General features: G+C 40.9%; 1 protein-coding gene across 3 annotated transcripts in view; it reads right to left on the bottom strand.

Moving 5' to 3' along the window:
• The window catches only part of Psd3 (pleckstrin and Sec7 domain containing 3), a 550,748-nt gene that overhangs the window by 392,511 nt on the left and 135,481 nt on the right, over nt 1-22,756 (bottom strand). The window contains exon 1 of one of the 3 annotated variants that reach the window (XM_078030944.1): nt 4,099-4,313. The exons of the other annotated variants lie outside the window; for them this stretch is intronic. Within the exon in view, the coding sequence (XP_077887070.1) occupies nt 4,099-4,119 (21 nt within the window). The 5' untranslated portion in view covers nt 4,120-4,313. Of the gene's footprint in view, nt 1-4,098; nt 4,314-22,756 lie in introns of those variants that run through there. 3 annotated transcript variants of the gene reach the window in all.

The raw sequence follows: 22,756 nt of genomic DNA, 5'->3' as shown, positions 1-22,756 counted from the left end.
TTCATAGGAAGCAATGTGATAATGACACAATTCCATCTCTTGAGCCAAACCTCATGGGAGATCTTTACAGGGAGAAATAAGCATCAGCACACAAGGTAGGCAGCTTGTGGACCCTTGGGAGCCACTAGAAATAAATCTGCAAAATGAAAACATCTGCCCAACAGGAAATGTGATATTCAAAGTTTGAGACTCGAAAAAGCATGTTGCACTACTTGTAGCTTTTAGGGACACAAAGGGAAGGTCAGGGGAGATATTCTGGAAGATCACACAGCCTGCTGTCAATTTCTCAGCATTTCTCTGATACAAATTTGTTAGAAAATAATACACACACAAAGACAAGCATCTAACGGAATCTTCTATGCAGCACACTCCTGGGCCTAGGTTTCCCGTTCCTTCAATGTCTTCTGGCTCCATCTACACTGTCTATCAATTAGCTGTTTAGGAAGTCAGAGCATTTGGAAATCTAAAAGCATGTAGGTGTTAGTGTACAGAAAAAAGCAGTTTCACTGGTCCTTAACCAATAACCTCCTGGAGGCCAAACAAAAGCTACAGTTGCCTTTTAACATTTTCTACGTCCCATGTCCACCGACCTATAGCCACAGCAGAGCCAGGCCACTCCATTTCTATAACTCATTTTTTCTTAGCAAGAGTCTGAGAACAGAAGGCCAGAGAAGCACAGAGCAGCTGTCGCCTGCTCCTTATTAATGCCCTGCACCCAGTCCCCATCCTCCTCATTATTGTTTTGACTTCTTTCTCAACAGTCTCTAAGCCCCAGCTCCTGGGAAGAAATAACAAGGAAAAGCAGCCCTCTCCACGTCAACACTGCCGTGGCAGAAACGTCTAGACCGCTTCTCTGAGGGGACGTAATTAGAAATTAAAATAGGTGAGCCTCCCGTCCAACTTTAAATTGTAAGTCTGCTCTACTGTGAATTTCATTTCATTACTTGTGACAATATGGAACTCCTTACATGTGTTTTTGATAATTACACAATTCCATCTCTTGAGCCAAACCAACGCTGGTCTCACTATTTAAGCAAACAGATCTATAAAATAATGCTTGCTGATGGATTAGTCATCCAATTTTCAGATTCCATGACCCAAAGAAACTAAATATTAGAGCCAAAACGCTCAATATCTGCAACAGGCAGTGCTAATGCTGAGGACATAAAAACACAGAGATTAAGAAATCTGGACTGCTTGTGCTGATATCTGGGCTCGGATACGGGAACCTGAGTAAATTACTCAACGGCTCTGGACTAGAGGACAGAGATGATGACAGTACTGACCCCACAGTCTGTCGTGGGGACTAGAGGGATGAATTCCAAGTGAAAACACAATAAATATTAGCTGACTGAAACACATCACATAAAGTAAGTGCTTTCCAAAAGTGAGGACTGACAATGAAACTTAAAGTGCTGCTTCTCAGAAAACCCAAATGAAACTACCACATAAGGGCCCCAGCCTTGGGTTAAAATGAGATTTTTCCACTCGCCCCAAGAGTGGAATTAAAAAATTGAATTTTTAAAATAACCTATTAACATATACATTTGATCGATTTTATTGGTTTATGGTCAGAGGGAAAAAGGAGAGTTTCAAACCAGTCAGTCGTTCCCTGTTAAGCCCCAAGGAGTGATCTGGCCTGGCCACAGCCTTCCTCTCATATGCAGGAAGGGGAGAAGAGCTAAGTGCCTTCCTCACCCCATGGGCGTCGCCAAGAGAGAAAATGCCCAGCCACCTCTGGGCCCTGGAGTGTCAACAAAGTCCTTGCCCACTGGGCCCCAACTGGGCTCCAGTTTGTTGACCTTGCGGGCAAAGTGAGAAATCTTTCTTTTGGTAGGACAAACAAGTACTGCAAGGACATGTGCTATTTTTATGTAAATAAGATATCATAAGCAAAGATTCATTATTGATGTTGTGAGTTACACCTTATTTTCTAACAAGGCATACAAATGTGCTAATTTGGATTTAAGAATAATGTGTTAACTACAAGCTGCAAATTATCCTTTTGGTCCACTCTAAACTGCAACAGTATTACAACCAACACAATTTAATCTGGAGCTTGTAGAAAATGTCTTTGGAAGACAGTCACTTGACTCAGAAATGCAGGAAAGGTACTAAAGAACACACTCTTTCAAAAAAAAAAAATGCCATCACTTAATCTCTGAGTTGACATACAAAATCACAAGAGCTTGTCAAGACCTGAACACAGAGAATGAAATGGATGCTCTGCAGAATTTCTTCTGGATCCCATAACCCCCTAAAACAAAGCAAGGCTCCTTTAACTATAAAAGAACTGGGGAGGAGCCTGGGGGTATAGCTCAGTGATACAGCACCTGCTTAGGTTCTGAGTTCAATCCTCAGCACTGCAAAAAGATTAAAATTAAAAATTAAAAAAAAAAAACTTAGGAGGGAAACCCAGGTCTCCATACATGTCCCAGCCTTTCCAAGAAGAGCCCACAGATGTTTCGGACCCTTGTAGCAGAGGTGATTCCAGGTTGCATTAGACCACCAGCCTTCCAGAAGCCTGATTCACACTAAAGCACACACACACTCTGGTCACATTATTTTTCAGTCTGCCTCTAAACCTCAATCATGTATGTCTTAATTCATTTCTAAAAACTGGGAGTGATCACGATCTATTACTCACCTCCTAATCCAACCCAAACCCAGAGAGGTGCTCTTTTGTAATTGCCAAATGACATTATTCCAAGTAAACCTCAAACAAACCAGTCTTGAAGCCAAAGCACATACACATTTTAATGTTCACGAGGTTTTGCCTCCGCACCTCTTAACCAAGACTGAGATTAACCCATTATCTCACTAGTGACTTAGTTTATGAATACTGCCTGTCCAATCACTACAGAATTTCAACAGGAGCTTTGTAAATACTTTAAGAAAAGAAAGAATGGGAAAGCGCGATTTGGAAGAGGACAGAGAATGCATTTCCTCTCCTTCTGCAGGGAACATCCTTTCCCCCACATCTCACAAAAAGTCAACCAACCCCTCCCATTCAAGGTCCAGCTTTAGTCAGCTCCTCCAAGAGCATTTCCAAGCCCAGACCGGACCCTCTCTCTCCATCCGGGGTCCTGCAGGGGACCTCCGCAGAAGTCTTTCCCACCAGAAAGCAAACTCCTTGATACCAGAAACCCTGTCTTATTCACCTGGCCGTCAGGCTTGGCAAAGTCCTTTGCATACACTCAAGTACAACTAATGAACTGCAGCACTTGTTGCCAGAATCCCACTTACCGGAGATTTGGAAATTTTCCAAATCTCCGCCGTCTTCCCTACACCGACACCTGGACCCACTCAAGAGTTATTCTGGAGCGGAAATCCTGGATCCCACTGTCGGGAGAACCGATGTCTGGAAAATGAAATCCTAATACCCATTCCATCCTCTGCCTAGTGGGTGTTCAACATTCTTTAACATCGAGAGGAAAAAGCAAAACTAAACATTTATTATGGAAGTCACTGAAACATTCTAAACCCACATTCTCTAACCTGTGTTAACCTGTCTGTTAAAAAAAAAAAAAATCTCAGAGCATCATCTGCCAGGGTTTATAGCTGACATGCGTGGATAAAGTTAAATGCGTGTAAAACAGTATGATCTGAACGTCTTTAAAAGCTATTGGGAATATTACACCAAATAAATTCCCTTGTCTGTTAGCTGGCTCCATGCAAGTTTGGTTTTCCTTTTTTTTTTTTTTTCCTTTCTTTCTGACAGGGAAACGTGATAGTCCCTGAACAGGAGAGCTGACTTGGCACCTTGGGTCCTCTTTAAAGCTTTCCTTCTTTGGATCGTTAAGCAAGAACGAGTAATCAGGCTTTTCTTCCAAGTCTTAGGTTTCCAAAGCAGAAGGGTGAACTCAAACCCCTAAATCTTAACACCAAAAAGTTGACCCCTCCGGGCCCCCTACACACACAAAGCCAGCAAGCGCAAAAAGGGAAATAGTTACCGGAACCTGACTTTACGACACAAACTCAAGCGCCCCAGGGGTCCTGGGGTTCCCGAGCGGCCACCAGGCAATCAAGCCCTGGCCGCGATCGCGGGCCCCCCGCGCGCGACCCCCGCGCCCCCGCCCCGGGCGGTCCGGCGCTCACCGCGGCAGGTCTTCCTTCCATCTTCCATCGCCCGCGCCGCGCCGCGCCGACCCCGCCGGGCTGCGGGCTGGGCTGCGGGCTGCGGGCTGCGGCTCGGGGACGCGGCGGGCGCGAGGACAGGCGGCGCGGCTGCTCTTTGTTGGCGCCCGGACGGCCGAGCGGCTGCAGGCGCGGAGCCCCGCGGCGGCCGGCGCGCTCTCTGGCGGAGGCGGAGAGCCCGCAGGGCTGCCCGTCGGCCGCCGCAACGTCAAGCGAGGGCGGAGAGCAGGGGGCGGCGCCCGAGCCGCGGGAGCCACACGCGCGCCCCGCCGGCCCCAGCCCCGGCCCCACGGCGGAAACCTGCCTGTTGCTTTGTCTCCTTCCCGAAGCGTCTTCCCAGCCCGAGCCCGGGGAGAGGCGCTCTCGCCGGTGCTTCCCCCCAGGAAGGGCGGCGGGCGCGGAACCGCGAGTTGGCCGGTGTCCCGATGCGCGCCGGGACACGCGCCCACGCGTCCCCTCGGGTCCCGGCGGCCGCGAGCGGCTAGTTCCCCTCTTTGAGACCCGCCCCTCTCTGTTCCCCGGCACCCGCCGACCCCTTTAAAGACCATTTCCCGCCTCTCGCCCCGGAGGACAGGCGCTCGCGTCCACCCGCAGACTTGCCTCCGGACCGTCCCGCACTGAAAGGTCACTTAAAAACTGCATTTTTCAAGGAGCTGTACCTCAGATCGGTACCTTTTTTTTTTTTTCCTATGGCGTTTGATCCACGCTGCACAAGCAAGGACTGGAAAGGCGCCCTCCTCTGGGAAAGGGACAGGAAGACCTTAAAGCCACCCGCTTTGAATCTGAAGGTCTAAGCCAAGTAAGATCACTCCACCTTTGAGCTCAAGGCTTGTGGAGCCTAAGCTCCTGGTTGTAAACCCCCGGGGCCCGCTGCATGGTGGTCCTGGGCTGCAGTTGCAGCTTTATTGTCTTATTTGCATGGCCGGTAGAAGATGCCCAAAGAAAGGACATGACTAACAAAGCCAAATTTAGAGCTGAGAGCAGGGGTCAGGTTTCCCGGTGGTCCAAGGGACCAGACCTGGGCTGCCAGTTGGTCAACTGCTATCTGTTCATAAAGTAAGGTCATAGCAAGAACGCAGCGGCGTCTCATGAGTTGCCCACTTTTCTTTGTCCTACCCACATCTATCACATCAGCTCAAGGCACTCCCTAGAGGAACCGGAATGAACTTATGAAAAATGACCACAGTCCACGCGCCCCATTCCAGACCAGCTGGAGGGGCCCATGTGTAGGTTCCTGCCTTCTCTCTTCCGTAAATACCTTGCAGGGTAGTTCCTGTGTGTCTATTGCCCCTAAACTGCCTCCTTGAATCGTGGATCTAGTGATTGTGTTGGAAAAAAAAAAAAATCAGAAGTAAGAGTAAGTACAAAATGTAGCGAGGGGCCGTGGCTGTGGCTCAGTGGTAGAGCGCTTTCTTGGCAAGGATTAAAGCACTGGTTCCATCCTCAGCACCACATAAAAATAAATAAAAATAAAACAAAGGTATTGTGTCTGTCAGTAACTAAAAAAAAAGTAGCTGCGGGGCTGGGGTTGTGGCTCAGTGATAGAGACACAAAGAGCAACTGAGGAACAAGAGCCCCCAAAAGAAGCATAAGAGGTGTATATTTATCCCATACCATATTCCTCTCCTAATTCCACTCATGGCCCTAGAGTGCATGGCCTGGAAAGAAAGGGAAACTACAGAATAGATGAGACTTGAGTTACTGGTGGTCAAAGGGAGGAATGGAAAGGAAGATGGAATTCGGTCATGTATTAATACCTGCATTTAATCCTTCTATTTCGGAAGGCCACTGAAAAGCTTAGATGGTGCAATTTGGGGGGGTGGGGGTGGGGGTACAAAAGTGAATATTTATTTAAAATGAAAAAAGAAGTCTCAAATACAAATTTCCAACAGTTGACAAATGCACCAAATCCAGAAAAATCACAATATTTTTTTTACCAATTACATACATAATTCCTCTTTTAAATAACTTTCTAAAATAAATAATACTTTTTCCCTGTGTATACTTTAGTTGAATACTCTTGGTTACCTCTTTGGAATGATTCTCTTGACAATCTTGTTACATCCCACACAACTCACCCCAATATGAACTGTACAATTCAATATTTTGTTAGCATGTTCACAGGCTTGTGTAACCATCACCATGGTCAATTTTAGAAAATTTTCATCATCCCAAGAAGGAACCTTAAACCCATTAGTGGCCACTCCTTTTTTCCCTCCAACTCCCTCAGCTGCTGGCAACTGTTAATAAACTTTCTGTCTTCACAGATTTGCCTATTCTGGACACAGTATAAATGGAATCATTATGATGCATTTTGTGACTGGCTTCTTTCATTTAGGATAATATTTTCAAATCTCATCCATGTCGCAGCTTATATCAGAACTTGCTTTCTTTTTATTGCTAAATAATTTTCCATTGTGTGGCTTGACCATATTTTATTGATTCATTCATCATCTGATTGACATGTACGTTTTGTTTTTGTTTTAATTTTTGGCTTTTAAGAATGATATATTCGTGTTCAAGCTTTTATCTGGATGTTATGTCCTAATTTCTTAATTTTACCAAGAGTAGAACGTGCAGGCCATATTATAACTCTTTTTAACTCCCAAATTGTTTTCCGCAGTGACTGTACAATTTTTACAATCCCACCAGCAACTTTGAGGGTTCTAATTTGTCCACATCCTCACCAATACTGATTATTGTCTGTGTTTTTTATGATAGCCATCCTAGTAGAATGATTCTGTACCATCATTTTCTATAAGTAAACTAGAAAGCCCAGTTTTTCCTCTAGCAGGATTGGTTGATAATATTATTATTATTATTATTATTACTGACATTTTAAGAAAGTTCCATGTTCACATTCATTGTTGTTAATAGTATATATATTTTTCTTTTTCTTTCTTTTTTTTTTTTTCTTTTGGTATTGGGGATTGAACTCACCGGCACTTGACCACTGAACCAGCCCTTTTTTGTTTTTTATTTAGAAACAGAATCTCATTGAGTTGCTTAGCACCTTGTTTTTTACTGAGACTGTGTTTGAACTTATGATCCTCCAGCCTGAGCCTCCTGAGCTGCTGGGATTACAAGTGTGTACCACCGCTCCTGGAAGTATGTACACTTTGACCAGGCCCGGGGCACACATCTGAATTCCAGTGACTCAGGAGGCTAAGGCAGAAAGATCACATATTCAAGACCTGCCTGGGCATCTTAGCAAGACCTTGTCTCAAAATAAAAATTGAAAAAAAGGCTGGGGATATAGCTCAGTGGTAAAAGACCCCTGGGGGTTCAATCCCTAGTCACAGGGGGCAGGGAATACACACACACACACACACACACACACACACACACACACTCACTCACCTTTGGTGTGTTGTCAAATTTTAGAAAACTATGCAAGTTTCTTTCATATAAACAGTAGAATTTCAAGAGTTTTTATGCAGTGATTAATATTTAAAGCGCTGGGATTTTTTAATGAGGCATAAGGGAACTTTCTAACATGATACAAATGTTCTATTCAGATGATGTTAATTGATCAGACTCATCAAATTTCACACTTAGAAGTTGTCAGTTACTCTGTATATAAATTTTACCTCAATAAAAGTGAATCAAATGAAATATTCAAATCGTCCACTCCTTGTCTTAGGCCACAAGTCCTAGAGTTCTGTGAATTGTTCTTTGCACTGCTGTGAGATACAGATGCGTGTGTGTATGCACTTGCACATGAATCCTGGGGATGTTAACAGACATGAAGCAGAAAGGGATCTCGCTAAAGATGTAGGTGGAGCCACCTGAATTTTTGTTCTGAGATTAATGTTAGAGGTATTGATCCAAGACTAGACTAGGATGAGTGAAGACTAGACCCAGGATTCAGGTAAATGCTTTAAAAATTGGAACTTATTAACTTATTTCTGAACATCTCTGTTGTGAGTTTTGTCATTTCATAGATGTGAGTTATTTCATACCAAATGAACAAGAAATGTAAATATTTTCTCATTATGGTCTGTTATCGCTTCCCTTTATTATTTGGATTCTCAAATCCAAGATTTTTAGAATATGCATTTAAAGAAAAAGATTTCTTTATTTTAAGTCGCAAACAACTCTAACTCCTACAATATTTTCAGTTAGAATGCCTTCCACACATGCTTCAGTGCAGACAGAATGCTTTATGACTCATACACCAACTGTACACAAACCATTGATATAGTTAAGTCTTATTTAGTGTCATATTTCTAGCTTCTAATGCTGGGCCTGGTCTGCTGCAGGGGCTCAATAAATAACTAGTATGTTTTCCAGTATCTCAGGCACAAAGATACAGGGTTACCTAAAAATCAGATTGTGCTTGAATTCCAATAGCCCAAGGTGATGTCTGAGACAAAATTCACAGTGACATTTGCCCTGGGGGACCCTACTGATTATTGGATGGATGCTGGATGGGTAAGAGGATGGGAGCCAAGAATCAAAGAGCAAAAATGTTAGTGGGCTTAGGTGACTGAGAGAGAAGTGAGGGAAGATAGAGGAAGGAGTGCATCCTGTCTACTTTATAGTGAGAGCACAATGTTAGATCAGAGGGTGGCCCAAGGCATAAGGTCCACTCAGCTCACCTATGTAGTAATATACACATGTAATAAAAGTTTCCGCTCATTTTTTATTATCCTCCCTGTGCATTGTTCTTCTTTTATTCATGTGACAAGTATTTATTGAACATCTATTGACTTTAGTAACACACACAAAGTCTCTTCCTTCACAGAATTTACAGTCTAATGGGCTTTGGAAAACATAAAATAAACAAACTAAGTAAGTATATGAGATGTTATATGGCAGCAAGTGTTTTGGAGAAAAAGAAAACAAAAGGTTTAAGAAACACGGAGTATAGGGTCCACAATAGAGAGTGGATGGTTACAAAGGTTATTCTAAGAAGGCTTCAATGAAAAGGTGAATTCTGAGTAAATACCTAAAGGGGCTGAGGGATGAAAGCCATGCAGATATGTGAGCAACTATAAGTGCAAAGGCCCTGAGGTCTTGCCTGGTGTGCGCAGAGCGCAGCAAGGTGGGCAGGGCTTAATAAGCCAGGGGAATGGCAGAGTTGTGACGTGCAGGATCTTATAGACTGGTGGAAGGATCTGGATTTTTAACCACCCCATGGAAGATTTTGTTCAGAGGAATGGTATGCAAGTTCAAGGCCAGCCTAGGCAATTTAGCAAGATCCTGTCTGAGAACAAAATTTTTATAAAAGGCCTGGGGAAGTAGCTTAGGCCTCAGCTTGGGCAAGGCCTTGGATTCAATCCCTTATACGGGGGGGACCCGGGGCGGTGGGGGGGGCAAGTTTGGGGAGGGGAGTCAGGACCTCAGTTTTGAACATGTTAAGTACAGATACCTTTCACACATCTGGCAGAATGATGAGTTAGCTCTTGAAAATGTGAAACCAGAATTCAGAAGAGGGAGATGTTGGAGATACACATTTGGATGTTAGCATAGAGATGGTGTTTATACCTGTGAAACTGAATGAGATCACCAAAGGAGTAGATGGTAAAGAGTAAAGAGGAGAGTTCAGTGCTCTCCAACACTGACATGTTAGGATATGAAAAGAACAAGCAAAGGAGACCTATCTCCAGTTAATCAGGCTAGCGACCTGTGCTGAGTTCACAAGAGCTGGCTACATCAATAACTAAGAAAACGGTGAAGAAAGCATGCAATACACAGAAATACCTTTTGCAGGAATCAGGGATGGCTCCAAGACCCCTGGGGTCCGCTGGCCAGAGAGCGTGCACCTGAATTATCTTTATTTTTATAGGGAGGAAGACGCAAAAGGAGGCTCAATGGAATGTTTTTTCCAAATAAGGCAAGGGCTCAGGTTTCGGGGGGGGTTGAATCTAGCTTGAAGATGAGTTATGGTCAGTAGATTGATTGACATCTTAGCAAATCACACCCATCTCAGATGCCGTGTGGAACACAGGCAGAGCGAGAGGAAAGGGCACACGTGTGTTGCACAGCCCCAAAAGGATGCAACGACAGGCCAGTCCTCCCATAAGCTCAAATGTGCATAGCTCACACACACAGCCCATGGATGGCTCACGACAGACTGAAAAGGAATAATTAGTGTTGGAGGAAAACAAATACTTGTTCCTTCATGGACTGTTTTCAAATTATTTTGACATGAAAGTTTTTCCTCTCTAAAGTTTTCAATTAGCAGCTTCTGAATTCTACTTTCTCCCTACATCCTGAAATCACCACTTCTCTTTCAATCAACACTCTTTTATAATTTTCAAGAAGAATGGAGGAGAGCGTACTTTATGCCTATAATTCTAGCAGTCTCTCACTTTGTCTCAGGCTGATTGTGCTTGTGGTCACAGGGGGCCATTGGTCATAATGTTTAGATAGTACACATGGAGAACATTTCCCACAATGCAGAGGATTCTGTAGAACAGTACTGTCTCTCCACTTTGGGCACATTGGAGGCATTGTAATCTCTAAATGGCAAGAGAAAATTTGGTCCAAAGGTGCCCTTGTGCTGGTATATTTTTCCTAGAGTATAAAGCTTTTTCATACAGTTCAGACAATTCCTGACTTGTGATGGTCCTGTAGTGGCACCCCCTTTCTCCATAGAAAAGTCTTAATTGGGCTTCTCCAGAAATCTGTACCATGGCTGATTTTAGGGCTGTCAGCAAAAGAGTCTCTACAAAAGAGTCTAATGTAGATAAACTTCCTATTTTCATGTTGCCCTGTTTTAACTGGCCACTGGCCGAGAAGAAATCAGCACTCCAGGGTGCTGGACACCCCCTTACTAGTTTTTCACAAACATATTTCTAAAATAGTAGTTTGTAGAAAAATGTAAACAAGGCTTCTGGCCTTGAGCTGGGGCTTCACAGAGATGTCTACATTTCTAAGATAAGAGGAGTTACCAATTGGGCTCCGTGGTAACAGCTGGCAGGGGGAGGAAAGAAAGGGAGAAAAGCTCTCCCCTTCTCAGGTGTTGTCCTTGAAGGGTTAACATGCCCAGAACAGTGAAAGAAAAAGCTGCTTTTATGTGAACTTCTGCAGACTGTGAACTTCTGAGCCCCTCCCCTTACATGCTGGATATAAAACTCTAAAACTTCCTGAACTCGGGGTTCAGGGGATTCATTGATTACAGCAAAAATTGTGCCCTCTGAACCTGGCTGCAGCCAAATAACACTGTTTCCTGCTATCTTTGGTGCCTTGCCTCATCTGTTCCTACAACAGTTTCACTTATGGTTTTTTTTTTTTTTTACTTTATCCTGGTTTTTAAAAAAGTGATATGAATTCAGTAGAAAATTTGAGAATTTCATCCCTGAAATTCTAAATTTTGGACTTCAATATTTTCTTTGGTTAGGGATATTTGGTACAGTGCTGGACAGAGGCATTAAGTCACAGTTCTCAGTCAGCCAAGCGATCATGAGGGTAAATGACAGATATTCTATAATGAACTCTGTTGCTAAACTAGGATGTTCAATAAATTGAGTATATCCAATGCATTTTCAACTTACCATATTCTTGATTTACAATGGGTTTACGGTAAATCGAAGAGCAACTGTATTATGAACCCACTATCATTGAAGACAAAAATGGGGTTGGGGTGTAGCTCAGCCAGTGCCTAGCATTTCCAAGATCCTGGGTTTAATCCCCAACACCCTACCCAATCAATAAATGCTAATCTTTATACAGGTACATAGTTCCTGTTTCCTTCACCCTTAAAAGCCTCTCTGTATCTTCCCACTCCAACAAAAAATGCTTTACCATCAAAACAATTCCTGAAAATATTTGAGAAAAAAAAAGTCCCTGTTTCCTTCAAACAACAAATCACATTTTCAGGGTTATTCAAAGAATGAAGAGCAGGGTTTCAAAAGCATTTGTTTCAAAGGGGGATTCCATAGAAAACGTTTCTCTGCTGAAACAAGCATTTCACTTGTAATATTTTCTTCCAGGGTAGAAATGTCCTAGGGAAATTGCCTATGGCTCTGTGCCTTGGAATTAGAAAAGTACCCTGGAGTGTTTCCAAGAGGACAGCCCAGCACAGCAACAGGGCTGGGAGAGGTGAATGCCATCTCCGCTGAGCAGAGTGTCAAGGGACAGAAAGGACCCCACCTGGCTCACAGTGAGCCAGGTCTTTCTCAAAGACCATGAGAAATACATTTGGTCTTTGTTCTGGTTCCTGGCACAAAGCTCTTAAAACCCTTGGGCCTCCTGAGTGATAGATAAGAGTGTCTTTTGTTACTCTTGAAGGAACTCATTTGGGGATCACACCTGAGTTTATGCTAATGAGGTGATCTAGGGTGACACCCCTCTGCAGCTTCAGGTTGGGGCTGGTCCTCAGAAATATCTAGTGATTAGAGGGTCGGAACTCCCAGCCCCACCTGCTGCCCAGGAAGGGGAAGGGGCCTGGAGATAGAGCTGAACGGAAACATCTGAAGGAAAGAGATTCTGTGAATTTGAGGGTCGAGAACACGGAGTGCTAGGAGAGAGTTGGGCTTAGAACCCACGTGGAAACCCTGCATGCCACCCACCGCCTTACAGGGCTTCACCTGGCTGTTCCTAAATTTTGTCCTTTACAATAAACCAGTGAACAAAAGTAAAGTGCCTTCCGGAGTTCTCTGGGCATATTCTAGCAAATTATCGAACTGAGGAAGGGGGTGTGGGAACCCCCAAGTTATAATGGATTGGTCAGAAATACAGATGGCAACCTGGGACTTGCCCTTGACCTCTGATGTGGAGGTGATCTCAGGGGACAGAGCCCTTTAGCTTGTGGGACATGGCACTTACTCTAGGTAGATACTGTCAGCATTGATTTGGATTGTAGGGCATCCAGTTGGGAGAGAATTGGGGACTTGATTAGGGTCAAAAATCCCCGCTCACTTTAGGTGTCAGAAGTGTTGTGTGAATAGAGAAACATGGGACCTCTATGTTATCAGGCTTCTGTTTCCTCTTCTATGAACAGAGAAGATTGACTTTCCTGAGTACCAATTTTCAGCATTCCAGGATTTAAAGAGCTTTCAATTAAAAGCAATCTATATATTCATGAACCTCGCGGTTTTGGGGGCAAGTCTTTAGTGACAATGATAAATCCCCAAAGCTGACTCTAAATGTTCTGAAGTGTGACCTCCAAGAAGCCCAGGCCAGACGGAGCTCTCCAGAAGGCAGAGAACACTTTGCTCCAGCACTGAACATATTGCCTAGTATATAGGAGGTGCTCAATAAATGGTCACTGAAGAGTGACTGAATGAATACTTGCCCTCTCCTTACTTTGGGCTGGAATAGCATGTTAAGAATTCTTTTTATTTTGGTGGGTCTAAAGAGAGAAAGCTTTGCAAACAAAATAGGTAGGAATTTTAAATGGAATTCTCATCACAAAATATGTGCCCTATGAACTTGGACATTGAAAATCTCTAAATTTAAGTGTTTCTGAAAGGAAGGGAACCTATCCAATCTCTCGCATTAAAGACTTTCCTGGATATAATTGCTTGTCACCTGCAACAGGTGACATATTCCAAGGACTGAATTCCGATGGAGTGGGCTTTATGAGGCATTTTACTTCTAAGTTCTATGAATCCAGATAGTTGGTCTTTTGGTTTATATTAATCCACATTCAGGAGCCCCAGGGAAAAGTTGTATTTTCCCCTTCAAAATCAACTTTATTGAAGTTATATTTACACACTGTAAAACCATTTTGTGTATGGTTTGATGAGCTTTGGCAAACATACAGAATTGTGTGGATATCACCCTAATCCAGATGTTTAACCTTCATATTCTCCCTAACAGACACACACACACACACACACACACACACACACACACACACACACACACTCCCAAGCCCTTTGCAATCAATTCCCTGCTTACTCTTACCCAGTATTGCTTTTTTTCAGAATTTCATATCAATGGAATTGTATAGCATGAAATCTATTGTGTCTGGCTATATTTCATATAGCATAATGCTTTTGAGATTTATCCATGTCTATACATATGGATCAGTAGCTCATTTCTGTCTATTGTTGAAGAGTACTCTGTTGTGTAGAATTTATCAGTTCACCAGTGGATAGATAATTGTGTCGTGTCCATCTTCCGGCTATGATATAAAATGCTATGAAATTCCATATTCAATTTTTTGTGCATATATGTTTTTTCTTGGAAAAAGAATTCCCTAGAGTGATATTGCTGGGTCATATGTTAATGTATGTTTAACTTTACTTTTTTTTTTTTTAATCTGTTAGTTTTCCAAAGTGGCTATACTATTTACACTAATTTGCATTCCCATCTGCAAGATATGAGAATTCTAGTGTTCATCGTTGCCAACATTTGATATTGTCAATTTTAAAACAAAAACTTTAGACTTTTGAGTGTGCAGTAGTACCTCATGGGAGTTTCATTGGCATTTGACTTATTCTATTGAGCATCCTTTCATGTGCTTATTCTCAATTTATGTCTCCTTTTTTGTCCATTTATTCTCCCCCGCCCCCGGGGTACTGGAGATTGAACCCAGGGCCTCACACATGCAATGCAAGTGTTCTACCACTGAGATATATCCCAGCCTTTTTTATTTTTTATTTTGAGAAGGGGTTCACTGAGTTGCTGAGACTGGCCTTTAACCTGGGCTCCTCCTGCTTCAGCCTCGTAAAAAACTTTAATTTTAGACATGTACCACCCCTGGTTTTTCTATTTTTAAAAAATGGATTTTTTTTGTCTTATTACTGAGTTGTAAGAATAATTTATATATCCTGGATGCAAGTTCTGCACCTGACAGGTATTTTGTTAATATTTTTTCATTGTCTTTGGTTTGCCTTTTTGGTTCCTTGAGTGTCTTTGAAGAGAAAAAGGTTTTAATTTAAACCATGTTCAATCTACCTTTTTTTTTCTGTTATGATTTGTGTTTTGTGTCCTAGCTAAGAAATCTTGCCTGATGCAATGTCATTATGTTTGCCTCTAAAAGTGTTATGGATTTAGATCTCATGTTTACATCAATGAGTCATTACAAGTTGATTTTATATATGATGAGTTGGCAACAGAAGCTCCTATTTCCCATATGGAGACGCAATCATTTCACTGACATTCTTGAAAAGATGGTCCTTTTACCACTTAATTACCTTGTTGAAAAATCAATTTGTAAAAAGATAAAAAATAAAAATCAATTTGTTTATGTGTGGGACTATTTTTAAACACTTCTATTCCACTGATTTTTGTGTCTATAATCTATAGTCTTGATTGTTAACTTTATAGTAAATCTTGATCCTGAGTAGTTTAGTATTCCAATTTTGTTATTCCATTTCAAAATTATTTTGATTTCTCCAGATTCTTTGAATTTCATATAAATTTGAGAGTTAACATGTTAATTTCTTTTAAAATGCCTACTAGGATTTCAATTAGGATTACATTGAATCTGTAGGTCAATTTGGAGAGAATTGACAATCTCTATCTTAGACTTCTGAAATGTGAACATTATTTATTCATCTTTCCATATCTGTCCGTCGACCTTTTTATCTCTATACATCTCCCCATTTATTTAGGTCTCCTCTGGTTTCTTTTTTAATATTTTTATTAGTTCTTGACGGACCTTTATTTATTTACTTGTTTATATGTGGTGCTGAGAATTGAACCCAGTGCCTCACACATGCTAGGCAAGTGCTCTGCCACTGAGCTACAGCCCCAGCCCTCCTCTGATTTCTTTCACTAATGTTATGTAGTTTTTGGTGAATAGCACTTGCATATATTTTATGAAGTCTATGCCCAAGTGTTTTAGGCTTTTTGGTGCTACAGTGTATGGTATTATTTTCTTAACTGTTTCATGTTTTTCATTATAAATATAAAGAAACAAATTTTATTTTTGCATATTAATCTTGTATCCTGTGGCCTTGCTAAATTCAGTCATTATTTCTACTGGTTTTTAAGTAAAATCATTATGATTTTCTACATAGCTGATCATGGCATTTGTGAAGAAAGACAGTCTTTGAAGAATCTTTCTCACTGGTGAGGAACTCTAGTATGAAACTGAATAGAAGTGATAAGAACAAACATCCTTGCCTAGTTTCTGATCTTAGGTGAAAAGCAGTTAGTCTCTCCCTATTAAAGACAAGGTTAGCTTGGTATGTGCCTTTTATCAGGTTGAGGAAATTCCCATCCATTCCTGGTTTGTTAAAGATATTTACCATGAATAGGTTTTGAATTTTATTAAGTGCTTCTTTCTGCATCTACTGAGAGATTCATTCATATGATTTTTTTTTGTTTTAATGTTGCAATTTTGGTGAATGACATCAATTGATTTTTTTCAAATACGAAGTCAACCTTATATTTCCTAAAATGAACTCTATTTGTCCATGACATATTATTAGATTAGTCTGCTCAGGCAACTATTACAGATAATCACAGAGTGAATTGCTTAAATGAGCAGACATTTGTTTTCTCCCAGTTCTGGAGGTTAGAGGTCTAAGATTGAGGTGCTGATAGGGCTGGTTTCTGGCAAGCCTCGCCTCCTGGTTTGAAAGCATCCCATTTCTTGCTTGTCCTCATCTGACCTTTCCTCTGCATTCACACCCCAGTGTCTCTTCCTCATCTCTTAAGGACAATGGTCCTGTTGGATTAGGAACTTGCCTTATAACCTTAATTACCTCCTTAAAGGCCCTATTTCCGAAGTCAGTCATGTTGCCGGTTAGATATCAACATGTGGGTTTTTTAAAGGGGAAAGTTGCAAATCAAATATAGCAATGATGCATTTATTATATTGCTGGATTCAATTAGCTTATTATGTTCACTATTACGTATCATTTTTATAAAGGGTACTGGTCTGTAGTTTCTCGTAATGCATTTGTTTGGTTTGGGTATATATAAAAAAAAATGCTTGCTGTATAGAATGAAGTGGCAAGTGTTTTCTTCACTCTTACTTCCTAAAAGAGTTTGTGTAGTATCAGTATTATTGCTTCCGTAAGTGTTTGGTAGAATTTACCCATGATGTATATAGACTTAAAGTTTTCTTGTGTGAATCAATAAATACAATGACATCAAACTAAAAAGCTTCTTCACAGAAAAAGAAACGATCAAAAGTGTGAAGAGAGACCCTACAGAATGGGGAAAATCTTTGCCACCTGCACCTCATATAGGCATTTATCTCCAGGAGATTAATACAAAGAACTCAAAAAGATTAACACTAAAATCCCCCAATAACCCAATCAATAAATGCAAACAGGAACTGAACAGATCCTTCTCAAAAGAAGAAATATGAGTAATCAACAAATATATGAAAAAATGTTCAACATCTCTAGCAATTAGAGAAATGCAAATTAAAACTACACCGAGGCTGGAAGAGGTGGCGCTCGCTCGCCAGTAATCCCAGCAGCTGGGGAGGCTGAGGCAGGAGAATCTGGAGTTCAAAGCCTGCTTCAGCAACTTTGAGGCGCTAAGCTCCTCAGTGAGACCTTGTCTCTAAATAAAATACAAAATAGGGCTGGGAACATGGATCAGTGGTCGAGTGCCCCTGAGTTTAATCCCAGGTACCCCCCTCCCCCCCCCCCAAAAAAAAGAAAGGAAAAAAAAACTACACTGAGATTTTTTTCTTACTGCAGTCATAATAGTAATTATCAATAACACAAGTAACAACAAATGTTGATAAGGATGTGGGGAAATGGGAACCCTTATACGTTGTTAATGGGACTGCAAATGGGTGCAATTTCTCTAGAAAGTAGTATGAAGATTCCTCAAAAAACTAGGAATGGAACCACCATTTGACCCAGTTATCCCACTCCTTGGCATATATCAAAGGATTTAAAATCAGCATACTACAGTGACACAATCATATATACATATATATATATATATATATATGGAATCATATATATATATATGGAATACTGGGGATCTATCCATCTATCAATCTATCGATCTATCTATATATATTGGGGGAGTACTGGGGATTGAACTCAGGGGCATTAGGCCACTGAGCCACATCCCCAGCCCTATTTTGTATTTATTTAGAGACAGGGTCTCGCTGAGTTGCTTAGCACCTTTCTTTTGCTGAGGCTGGCTTTGAACTCTCGATCCTCCTGCCTCAGCTTCCTGAGCCACTGGGATTACAGGTGAATGCCCCGGCACCTGGCACATCAATATTCACAGCAGCACAATTCACAATTGCTAAGCTATGGAACCAACCTAGATGCCCATCAACAGATGAATGGATAAAGAAATTTTGGGATACACACACACACACACACACACACACACACACTGAACTATTACTCAGCCGTAAAGGAGAATGATGAAATTATGACATTTGCCAGTATCTGGAGGCTATCATGCTAAGTAAACTAATCCCCCCAAAATCAAAGGTCCAGTTTTATTGTTGTTGTTGTTGTTTTGTGGTGCTGAATCCGGGGCCTTGTGCATGCAAGGCAAGCACTCTACCAACTAGCTATATCCTCAGACCAGGTCTAATGTTTTCACTGATATGTGGAAGCTAAACCACAATAAATCGGGGGGATGCAGAGAAGTTCAGTAGATTAGACAAAGGGGAATGAAAGGAAGGGAGGAGACAGGAATAGGAAAGACAGTAGAATGAATCTTACATAGTGTTCTTATGTACACATATGAAAATACCAAAGGGAAGCCCACCATGTGCCCACCCACAATAATGGGATCATAATTAGAATAAGATGTATTTCGTGCTTGTATAATTTTATCAAAATGGATTCTATGACATATATAACTAAAAAGAACCAATGAAATATTTTTTTCAAAAGAGTTTTCTTGTGTAGATTTTTAATTAATTTTTAAATTTGAATTCTCTTAAAAATATATATAGATACACAAACATAATATATCACATACATTGTATATTATGATTTATGTAGTATATATTGTATATATATGTGTGTGTATATAAATATTTTTTAAAAAATGTTTTAATACCTTTATTTCACTTACTTATTTTTATGTGGTGGTGAGGATCGAACCCAGGATCTTGCACATATGAGGTGAGCGCTCTACCACTGAGCCACAGACCCAGCCCCTATATATATACATACTTTTTTTTAGGAATTCTCTTTCTTCTTGATCAAGCTTCCAAAGAAGTTGTCCATTTCACCTATTTTGCAAAATAATTGGAATAAAGTTTTTTAATAGTATTTTTAATACTCTCTTGATGTCTGTGTGATCTATAGTGATAATGAAATTGATTATTGATGGCTTCTAATTTTTCCTTTTCTGTTTAGACAGAGGTTTATTGATTTAATTGATCTTTGAAAAGAACCAACACAAAGCTTTATTTCATTGATTTTTTTATAACTTTTTCTGTTTCCAATGTTATTGATTTCTGTTATTGTTTCTATCCTTCCTTTGGATTTAATTTGCTTTTTTTTTCTAACTTCTTTAGGTTGCATCTTAGGAAAAAGCTTAACTTTAAATCCAATGGCAAAGAAAATAAGGTAGATTATAAACAAGTTTAGACTATACAAAATTGGAAGGTGGAGGATATCTAGGAAAAGACATAGAGCCAATATTTGAAAATATCTCCACATTCTGTAAATAACGCCCCCTCTCTCTAAAACACAACACACACACACACAGCAGATGAAGTGCTTTGTCTGTATTCAGCATTTATCTTTGTCTTCCCTACATCAGCTAAGTTTCTAGCCTTCTACCACGTCACCTCTAAATCATTCAATCAAAAGGTATGCAACACTGTAATTGCCATGGCCTTTGAAAATCATCCTGGTTTGGCTTTTAGAAAATGTACCTGGGTAAACTAGTTTCTCTTTCAGGTTTCTTTTCTTCAATGCATTGCAAATGAACTCACTGCTATAGAAGTGCAGGACAGAAACAATCCTACATGTCTATCAAAAATTTTCAATTTCCTTCCAGGCACAGAGGAGGACTGTATTTTCGAGTCCAACTGTATGTCGGTAGGGCTATATTACTGGCTCCGTGGATTGTCACCAGAGTAATATATAGCATCTCAAAGCCTGGCACTAGGGGCTGGGGATGTGGCTCAAGCGGTAGCGCGCTCGCACCACATACCAACAAAGACCAACAAAGATCCTCAGCACCACATACCAACAAAGATGTTGTGTCCACCGAGAACTAAGAAATAAATATTAAAAATTCTCTCTCTCTCTCTCTCTCTCTCTCTCTCTCTCTCTCTCTCTCTCTCTCTCTCTCTCTCCTCTCTCCTCTCTTACTCTCTCTTTAAAAAAAAAAAAAAAAAAAAAAAAGCCTGGCACTTCCAAGAGAAGCTCCACGTTCAGAGCCTAGAGCAACTGGAGGAGCGTCTGCCAACACACATTCCAGGAAGTAGGCAAGAAATAAACTCTCTGGTGTTAAGCTCCTGAAAGGTAAGGGTTCCTACTACAGAAAGAGCTTTACTTCCCTTGACTAAAACCGAGCTCAAACTACACACGTGCACCAGTAATAAGCTTACTGCTACATGTTTTGAAAGCCATTAATGAATTCTGTTGCCTAGAGATATGTGGATTAATTATCCTAAAAGTAATTATCACTTTAATCACATTTTACATGTTTACTTTTACTTTATATAAAAGACTACAAAAAATGGCAGGGGGCTAGTGTCCCATCTTCAAATCCATTTTGTTAGAAAAAAGATATAGATTTGTGTAATTCTAAAATTATTCAACAGAAAGTGATACACATCAATTTTTTTTTTCTTACTAGGAATTAGACATAACTAGCTGAGTTCTACCACTGAGGTACATCTTCCAACATCTCCTCTTTTCATTTTTAAATTTTGAGTCCTGGTCTTGTGAAGTTGCCCAAATAGTAGGCATCAAATTTAGGATCCTCCTGCTGCAGCCTCCCTGCTGAGGTTACAAGCAGCTGTGCTCAGCTCACAACCAACACGTTTTGATAGGAGCTTTATTTATTTTTTTTCCCTAACTTAACTGTTTCTGTTTAGGGTTTACTATGGCAAATGCCGGCATTGGCCATACTTGTTTATACTGCCCACATGGCCATAGTGCTTATAGGAAATGATTGATTAAGGTTGCATCTTAGAAAAAGCTTAACTTTAAATCCAATGGCAAAGGAAATAGGGTAGATTATAAACAAGTTTAGACAATTGGAAGGTGGAGGAATGTCTATCTGAACAAGAGCATTTTTTTTTCTTTTCTCCTCTCCTATTTTATTTTTCAAAGCTTGATTTTTATTCTCTTTAAGGAATAGTGCTTCTTTTGCACTTGGGAGATCTCTGTAGATATCAGGCTTGCTGGTAAAAAATCAGGATAAGTGGGGCTGGAGCTGTGGCTCAGTGGTAAGAACTTGCCTAGCATGTGTGAGGCACTGGGTTTGATTCTCAGCACTGCATATAAATAAAATAAAGGTTAAAAAAAAATCGGGATAAGTTTATGCCTCTCTTCTTTCCTTCTCTGCCTTGTTCTCCTCTTTTTCTAAACAAATATGTTTTCTTCTCTTCTTGTTGTGTTCACATCCAACTCTTTTACCTCCCCTTGGCTGTTTCTCGTTTCCTTTCCCCTTGGCTCCCCTGAGCTTTGCTTCAGGGTTTTCAGTGGGTCATTCTTAGCCAATTCTCACAGTGACAGCAGCGGTCAGCCACAGCGACAGAGTGCTCCCAGGAGTGGGGGCCGTAAGTGGTTGGGGTAGAACTAACCAGGGTCCCACAAGCAAGCCTGTATGGATTTCAGCAGTTTCTGTGCAGACTTTCAGCCACTGACAAGACCTGGTTTTCATAGTGTTACTAGAAAAATGTAAATTAAAATGAGGAAAAGGATGAGAAAGAGTTGCTATGTTGTTCAAAACCAAGGCTGCTTGGTGCCCGCCTGCTGATAGAGACTTAAATGACAAAGAAAGGATAAATATATATATATATATCTGGGGTACACAACTGTGGAGGGAGAACATTCTGGATGTTAAGGGAAATAATTTGTAATTTTTAAGGGATACTAGCTGAAAAAAAAAATCCTCAGTTGGAATGTAACTAAGGGGTCTCAGAAGAAAATCTGGTAGGGACTAGATAGTCATGATTAATAGGTAATTTCCTTAGAGTTAAGGCTCATTTAGGGCAAAAGTCTGAAAGCGAAAAGTTTGCTCTGTATAGTACCATTTGAATAATAACATTCTGCCACAATGTATGTCCCTCCAAATCACAGGACAGCAAGAATCCATTGTAGAGAAGTGGAAAGATTAAAACAAAAGTCCTTGCAACATTCACAGGATACTACAGCCTTGCAAATTTCCTATTTTAATCTCCTCTCCAGGTAGGAAGCCCTTATATAAGATTTTTAACGGGTCCAGGTTCTGTTTCATGACTTCTGGTGACAGAGAAGTAAGTCACTGCCTTGCAAAGCAGCCCTTCCATTTGCAACAAATCTTTAAAGACAAAATACTTTCCAATAATAAAGAGCTATCACCCACGCAGTGGTCATTATGCAACAGGTGTAGATCTAAGCACTTAGTGTGCTACTTAAGTAATTCCTACCTGACCCAATGCAGCAGGCCCATGGCTAAGAGCAGGTAGGTAGCCAGGTCTAAGTAAATAACAGGGCCTGGATGCAGAACTCTCTTGACTCCAGAACACTCATTCCAGAACCTTCACACCACCTGGAATCTCACTTGCCTCTCTGTAGCTTTTGCACCTTCACTCTGGTCTGGACCAGAG

The sequence above is a fragment of the Ictidomys tridecemlineatus genome, chromosome 14 (genome assembly GCF_052094955.1).
Source record: "Ictidomys tridecemlineatus isolate mIctTri1 chromosome 14, mIctTri1.hap1, whole genome shotgun sequence".
Lineage (NCBI taxonomy): Eukaryota > Metazoa > Chordata > Mammalia > Rodentia > Sciuridae > Ictidomys > Ictidomys tridecemlineatus.
Note: the sequence above shows the minus strand (reverse complement) of the source record. Positions and strands in the feature narration are given on the sequence as shown.